The 8,439-nt window shown below is 41.8% G+C and overlaps 1 protein-coding gene across 6 annotated transcripts in view; it reads right to left on the minus strand.

The window, feature by feature from the left end:
- Window positions 1–2,872: 2,872 nt before the first annotated feature.
- Window positions 2,873–8,439, minus strand: part of COL26A1 (collagen type XXVI alpha 1 chain) — a 185,261-nt gene continuing 179,694 nt past the window's right edge. For 5 of the 6 annotated variants that reach the window (XM_026107164.2, XM_026107168.2, XM_026107167.2 and 2 more), the window contains one exon: window positions 2,873–8,073. In XM_026107164.2, the coding sequence (XP_025962949.2) occupies window positions 7,901–8,073 (173 nt within the window). In that variant the 3' untranslated portion in view covers window positions 2,873–7,900. The remainder of the gene's footprint in view (window positions 8,074–8,439) is intronic. The other variant, XM_026107165.2, reaches the window with a different exon arrangement.

The raw sequence follows: 8,439 nt of genomic DNA on the forward strand, positions 1-8,439 counted from the left end.
TGGCGTTTCTCTTCCCCAGCGGTAGCTCGAGATCGAGGGGGGCCAACGCCCCCAGCTTTCCCAGCTTTCCTTGGTACGTGGCCAGTCTCGTTCCAAAATTTTGATGCCAGATATTTTCCATCCTGGGCAGCCCTACTCCCCAGGCCTGGTTGTCAGTCATGGTAGGGCTAGAGCTCTCTGGAGGGGTTGTGAAAAGTGTGTGGGTCCTAAAGACGCACTCAGGACCTCCACCTTTTAATAAGAGGCTACAAAAAAAAAAAAAAAAAAAAAAAAAAAAAAAAAATCATGTTCCACTGCTAATTTGTGTAGAGGGTGAAACAGCAGCTGTAGCTAGTGCTGTGCCATACTGTGATGATACAGGCAGGTTCAGCAGTGGTCATTTGTAATGTGGCAGTCACCAAAGCCACTACTCTGAGCAGCTAGTCTGTCTTCCACAGTATCAGAGGCCCCTAGATTTCCTGAGTTAATTCATCTTTGAATTGAAATATATTTTTATAGATATATATATAAAATATAAATATGTACACACACACACACACACACACACACCCCCAGAAAGTCCATGGTTAATCTGAAACAGTCTGGTAGCAGAGACTCTATCCCATCCTTTGGCAAATTGTTGCAATGTCTAATTATCCTCATGGTTTTAAAAGGTGGGACCGTTTCATTTTATCTGCCACACAGTGGCTAACATACCTTTTCCTTGCTAAATTGTAGCGGCCTTGCACCATCCGGTTTCTCATGTGGCTAAACGGACTGGGATTCCCTTTCTCTAAGGGTGAGTGATGGCATCCGAAGTGGGGGGGGAGACCTGCTCCCGGCCCGGCTATTTACTTCTTTCTTGTAAAGGGCCACAGAGACAGACAGCTCTGGGCGTCCGGGTTGATGGCTAGCAGTCACGCTGTCTTGCAGGGTGTGAGCAGAAGCCCTTTATCCGCATGCTTTAAAACCAAGTAGATATTAGTTCCTTAAGTCTGTTGTAATCAAAAATTTGCCAGTCCAGCTGTGAACCAACTTTTTGCCATCTTTTGAGTACTGTGGCCACAGGAGCCCAGGTGAAACAGAAACCCTAACTAGGGTAATGTAATCACCGTACTTATGCTTCCTTAATGGTATGTGCACGAGTGTAGGTGCCTGTTCAGCGCTGCCATTGATTTTTCTTGTGCTGTGTTAAGCAATAAAAAAACAGCCATTTCCCCTTGTGCTGATGGCAATCAGGGGACAGAATGGCTCAGAGACCAAGATGGCCCTGATGCTAATTCGGTGCTTGGCAGACCAGGGCAGCCACAAACATCCCAAGAAATTAATTTAGGCTTTTATCCTGCAACTCCCTGTCTGTACAGTAGTGATTAACAGAATTGCCTTTCCTCAGAGGAGTTTTGCAAGGATAAATATATCAAGAGTTGGAGGTGTTTGGACACAAAAACAAGATAAATATACCCTGAGAGACCCAGAGAAGTGCTGCATGGGAATGTTTGGCATCAAGTAACCTTGAATATGTCCTCATCAGTGATTACCCCCGCCCCCCCCCAAAATAAAACAAAAACAAAAACAAAAAAAATAAAACCTGTATGAATTGGAGGCCTTGACTCTTCTCTGTGGCTTTGCCCAGTGTTTATATGACTTAGCCTTTGCTACATTATTGGTATCTGCAGCTCTACAATATAAGCAGACCACGGTTTGGGGTGGGGCGGGGGGAGATTGGCCATAATTTATACAACTCTTGGTTTTGCTGTGATTTAAAAAAAAAAAAAAAGAAAAAAGAAAAAAAAAAAAAAGAAAGAAAATCTGAAGCTGTCACATCTCAGTGCCAGACCCAGCGCTGGTCCCTCCCTAGCGCCAAGGCTCCCGTGCTGCAAAGCCCTCCGTTGCAGGCAGGTAGCTGCAGCCAAACGAGTAGTGGTCCCCATAGTGGGAAGATTAAAAAAAACAAAAAAAACAAAAAAAAAACACATCCCTAACCATGTCCTCTTTTAACAGTTTGAACTGGCACATGCGGAGAGGAAGCCAGGGCCTGGGCGAGCCTGGAGGCAGAGGCGACGTCAGAGCTGGTACGAGAGAGAAAAAGACGCTGCATCTGGAGGAGGCAGATGCTCAGGAGGTACCGGGGAAAGGGGGGACGCAGGGAAAGGGAAGAGGCTGCAGCCTGGCATGTCTTAGCCTGGTCAGCTGGAACTGTGAGAAAACTTAGGCGGAAGTGAGGCAAGTGATGGTCGTTGCAAATCATGATGAATTTTAACATACACTCTTAAGCCTTGCAGTAGTCCTTCTCCAGCTTTTCCCTGCTTCACACAGTCTGTTGTAGCCAGTGTTTCCTCACAGTGCTCTGTCTCAGCTGAAGGAAAGCTGTGACATCTATAAATATCTATATTACTTTAAAACTCCTGGAGGAATTACCTTGTCTGCCGTAGCCATCTAGTCCCTGGCTGCGCTAGGCTTGGGTTGCACTGCAGGATGCTTACGCTGCTTGAAGGCTTAACTAGGTTTCTTTAGCTGTTAAATGCTTCACACCATGGCTATGCCAGTATTTTTGGTTAGTGTGGCTGGAAATGCAGAGCAGTGACTAAGGGCTTTCTAGAGATATATCTCAAACTCTGGAAATAATAATCCTGCTTGTTGAAGTGTCCAGCAATATCTGGGGAAGAGTCAGTCCCATTATGGGCAAGGAAATTGTCAGATTAGACTTTATTTAGCTGTGGCTCGTTTGTTCTGTGAAAGACAAAAAGTCTTTGTGCACAATTTTGAGAGACCTGCATATGTATGGTGAGAGAAAGCTGAGAGGGCAGGAAAGAAAAACTGCTGCCTCAATTTCAGGAGGCAGTTTGCTTGAACCTGCTGTAAATTTGGTAATTACAGGACACCTGACATCATATTCATTTACAGTAAGTTTATTTCTCAGTGCATTACATGAAAGGTCTTTGGTATTTGTGGGTTCTTGAATACTGCTCCCACTCTGCTCTGTAAGAAAATGCTGAATACAAAACATTCCATATACAGTAACAAAACCCATAGCAAATAAAGAGAAATAGATACCTTGAACAATAACATAGCACTATGAAAACAGATAAGTAACCATGCAAGAGGTGGAACAAACAGGTTGTGTTTTTTTCTCCACTGGTGAAGTCTGACAACAAACATTAGAGCCTGCCATAAATGAGTTTGTCATGTCAGAAGAGATTTATTCTTGTTCTAAGTTAAGAAATTACATGTGATCACAAGATACTGTGTATGGCTGCCCTGGAAGAGGTTGTATAAGCTTATTACAATGAGAGACGCTGGGACCATTTGCACACATACGAAACACACTGATATAAATAAAAAATACTGTGTAAAGTAACTAGTGAAAAAGTTAACATCTCCTTCTGTGGTTGGGAATTTGCTCTGTGGACAATTATAGCACCTTAGAATTGCTTGATTTCAAAGCAATCACAGAAACTGCAAGTAGTTTAAACCTCTATAGCATCAAACACCCGAATGGAATGTAACAATAATAACACAGAGGCTGCTATTGTGAAACAGAGCGAATTTCCCATAAATTGTATTGAGAAGCAATTCCAGAAGCTGGTGGTCTTTTGGAAGCCTTGTCACAGTGGTTTGGTTCCTGCATTGAAACAGTTTGTTGCAGAGACTGGGACTGAACCAGAATCCCAGAGCCAAAGTTTCAGAAAGCTTGTGAGCCGTAGGGTCTACGCCACCGCAAGCAGGACCAGCCCCTCCTAGCTGAAGACTTGGATCTGATTTTTATGGCCTGTCCCTGCTCCTATTAAAGTGGATGGCAAGATTACTATGGAGTGTGGTGGGAGCAGATGAGGGCTTTTCTCTCTAGTTTATTCCTGTTTCCCTGGGTTTCTATCAATTCTTTACAGTAAGTGCAAATTGGATACTCTGGAGAGAAGCATTCTCCGCCTCCCAGGAGTACCAGATTGCTGGTGAACATCAGGGTGCACAAACTACAAAGATTTTAAGTTGTGCAATATGCTGTTGCTGCTTCTGGTTAGCTCAAGGCAAGGAAAATGCATTACTACTACCAGAACCCATCCAAGTCAAAAACATATTGGAGCGCAAAGAAACATTAAGAATTTCAAAGAAGTCTTTAAAAAAAAAAAAAAAAGTAAAAGAACACACTATGGTATTGCACAGTATGCATGTAAGATAAAGCACTAAACATTTCAAAATATATTTCTAAATGAGCACGCGTTGAAAATAAATCCACTCTAAGTTACATAGACATGGCAAAATGCATATATGCCCTGGCTAAAATGAATCTTAGTATCCTGCCTAAGATGGAAAATGTGGTTGGAGTGGTTTGCTTAGTCATGAATATCATTAATTGTCAGCGTGTGAGGCTGTGTTCACCTTTAAAGCATATTTAAACTGGAACTGCACAACAGTGTGGTCCGACTGTTGTGTAAGTAGTGAGGAATGAAACCCCAGCTGACAGAGAAAGTCCATTTGGTATAATCCTGCTAGCACCCAAATTAAAGATACAGTACCACATTAAAAGAGTGATGTACCTAAATAAAGCAAGAAGTGTGGGGAGCAAACAATTACATAGCTCATTATAGGAATCCAGAGAAGTCCATAATTAGAATTGTTGCAGCCTGAGCCTAACCAGTCGTTTGACAATCAGTTTGGCAGGATTAATTGCAAACAACTGCCATTAAATTTCCTTTCATCTTGCCAGCAATTTAAGTAACTCAATTTAAAATCCCAAATCCTAGTCAAATGTGAATGAATTGAAGAGAGCATCAAGCTAATGCAATAGTTTTGAATTTGTGAAGGGAAACTTGGAGAAAGAGAAATTTCTCTTTTAATTCAGTGTGAAGGCTCCAAAAAAAGTGAAAATGGTACCATTGTACTCCATCTTCCCCAAATTCATATCTGTAGCTACAGGACCACTGAAACAAAATTTTAAGGTTTTCCCTTTTAAAGACTGCATTTGTTTAGTTCCTGAAACTGCCACGAAAAAACTTTCTTAAGGAGGAGAGAAACACTAGCTTGCACTAACCTGCTGAACATATACTTTTAGATTAAACAGTGATGTCTCCTCAGTGTTCAGGGCCCAGTTTTCCAGTACCTACGAGTTGGCATAAAGGGTTATTGCCTTGAAGTCACCAAATATGTCTTGTAATATCTGTAAGATCAAGACCAAGACAGTCTCTATTCAACAAAGAGGTAATCAAGTATTTCTTCTAATTCCCACGTGGCAATCAACCTATAAATGGAGAGGCATGCTTTTGTGTGTTTAATTCTCAAAGGGAAAGATTATCCCAAGAATAAATCAGTGGCTGCACTGTGGCCTTAGCTGTCCATCAACAGAAGTGATGCTCTCAATTCCCTTTAAACTACTGCCCGCAAGGCAGTGAATGGAAGGCAGCAGGCTGCTTCACAGCACTTTAGTCATTCATCAGGTGTTGCAAAGTTGAGCTGTTTGCAACTCTTTTTAGACTGAGAGCTGGTTGCCAACCTTCTTTAAGGCACTGATTTAATTCAGCATCATTTATGTGCATAAACACAGGATTTAGAGTTAGCATTGGATTTGAAACTAAGATACATTCAAAGACCTTATTTCATGTCCCATAAGGATTACCAATACAGGACCCCTGCACTAAGTCATAACCTGCTTGACTCAGGCAGTTTTACTTTCTCTGAAGCAAAACCCCCACTTGTTTTCTGGTCTTCTGAATATATCACCATCCAGCTATAATTCAGAGTACAGGTAAACAGAGGCATGCTGGAGCCTGAAGCATAAACTCTTGGCAAAATTTTACATTCACTTTAACTGTTGGAGGCTTGGAAAAAGCGAGTACCTGATTGTATCTTGCCTTCAATTCCCAAAACTTTTGTAATGCTTTGGGCTTGTTTCTGTGACTTATCTAAAGGCAAACTTGAGCATATGGAAGTACAAGCTGAACTACGTGGGCTGACTACAGAATGACATCCCACCACTGGCATTAGCCAAGCAACGCTGGGATTCGAAAGCACGGCAAGTAAATGCATTTACTTCAAAGCCTTCAAGCCGGTTTAAACTAAGGCTGTTTTTTATTTAGCTGTACAAGCAGTAAAAAGCTTCTCCATGAGGACAACACTCTCTGCTGCTTGCTTGACATTAACTTAGAGTATTTCACCTGTTTTGGGGGAGATGGTTGGACTTCTAAAGAACAGGTCCGAATGAATGCATATGGTGAATTTAGTCATTCTGAAGTAGCTTTTAACTTGTTTATTTCTGAAAATATAATGCTCTTCAGATGATAGATTTGGATGTTCTGATGTCTCTGTTGGTCTGCCATGTTCACAATGTATCCAGAAAGCTAATGTGATGTGTGGCTGACAGCGGCGGGCAGAGCTCCTGCATTTTAAGCCACGTTTCCAGCGGCTTCCCACATGCTTCCCTTTCCCTCTGGAACATTATGCTGGGTGATGAGGGTTCCTGAATACATGGACCATATAGTTGTTGGTCTTTGCCACAGCTTTTGTCAGAAGTACTTGTAGGAGTACACATTGTCTTTTTCAGAGAGCTCTATCTTGCACTAGGTATGATGTGACCAATTTATGTTACTTACGCCATAAAATGACAAAGACAATTTGCTCACTTTTCTCCTGGGCTGGATTTGAAAACCTGACAGAACAGTAAAAAGTATATATATTTAAATAAAAATAGCACCATCAGTTCATTATTCTTACCCTTTCTAACAAAATTCATTGTCTACATGAATGACATCAACTTGTCCAATTTGGTTTGCACAGCAGGTATGATTCATGTGTCACCAAAGGGCAGGTTCAACCTCTTAAACGTGGAAACTGGGCCTCTCCCCAAAATAGCAGTAAAAAGCAAAAAGTAAAATGACTTTGTATTTAGCTCCTTAGTGCAAGATAAGCTGCTGACAAGACTCTAATCCCTTAGATTGTGGCTTCCCACTACACTGTCTCAAGATTCAAATGCCTAGCGTCTACCCTCAACATAAAACAAAACAGTGTCAAAATAATAATTTTCCCTATTGATCTAGAATTAAGAAACTATTGAAAAACATCCTTTTCTGTGAGTATTTATTGCCAGTACTTAAATTATGTTTTTTCTGGATGTATGCACAAACTGAACACAGTATGAGAATATTCTTGTGCAATCCCATCATATCTGATACATACCGCTATAAATTTTCACAGAAATGATTCTAATATCATCTGAATATAGATAGAAAGTCAATGTATGCCATGATGTGCATCAGAGGTCCTTGCTCAGCTAACCACAGACAGAAATAATGTCTTTCACATGCAATCAACAATATGCAAAGCCTAGACTTTGATGCTCATGTCCCAAGAGTAAACTGAATTTTCAGAGTAACTATTTTAAATGATCTTTCAATTTCTCAATCTGTTCTTTGCTTAAGATAAATCCTTGCAAGTGAGAATGCTTTAGAGGCCTATGAAAGTAGCAACTTCAACTAGAAGTCAGTATGACAACACCACATGAAATAAAAGCAGATGCCAGCCAACTACAGCAATGGAAAAGGCTAAGGCTCAGCTTTGAATCTTGATGGGATTGACTGTCTCAGTCAGGTAAGCAGTGCTCTAACTGAGTAACTTGTTAGAGCTGAGGAAGCAAGCGGAGGATTAAACTCTTGGGCACAGTCAGGAGGTGTCACTTCTGTAGACAGCTTCTGAGGTTACCTGCCATGTGGTACTCCAAAGACAAAAAAATAACAAAAAGAAAAATGTTTGTAAGACCCTCTCTGAGCTATGGATAAGATATTCCCTGCAATAAGGGCTTAGTATTGATCAGGTAAGGAAACCCGACTGCCAACGCTGCAGCCTCCTACCCACTTCATTTGCACTCTGCAATTAAGCACTAGGATACTGTATCTTTAACTGGTGGACGGGCTGGGAGAACACGTAGACACTCCTACTTCATCCGACTGCTTTTCCTTCTGGCTTCACTGTCATCCAGCAGCGAAGAGAGGATCTGGTAGGGCTGTGGCTGCTGAGGTCCTCCACGTTTGATCTTGATGCTGGTTCGCAGCGGGGAGCCTGGGATCACATCTTGTCCGGAGCCTGGCTCAATGGAAGATAAAGAGTCTGTAAGGAGAGAAAGTCACGGGAGAGTGCTATTTAAAAGGGGCGGCTAAGGAAAGAGTAAATGGGCCTTTCTGAATGATGCTTCTTCTGGAAGGAAGTGTCTTCCCTTCTGTTTTCTTTCCATTCACCAAACAATTGGGGAGCTACATGGTTGCTGCCATCACACTGCTACAGTATTAGGTCTTTTCCTTTGGCTCTAAACTCTTTGGGGTAGGTATATTGCTGCGTGCAGCACAACAGGTCCTGTGCCTACTCGTCACTCTATTTATAAAGCACTGCTCTTATCCTTATTTTACATCGATCTGTTTGGGCTGTAACTACTACTTAGACTGGCCACAGACTCCTGTTATTGGAGGATAAGGCTTC

The sequence above is a fragment of the Dromaius novaehollandiae genome, chromosome 19 (assembly GCF_036370855.1).
Source record: "Dromaius novaehollandiae isolate bDroNov1 chromosome 19, bDroNov1.hap1, whole genome shotgun sequence".
In the NCBI taxonomy this organism is placed as follows: domain Eukaryota; kingdom Metazoa; phylum Chordata; class Aves; order Casuariiformes; family Dromaiidae; genus Dromaius; species Dromaius novaehollandiae.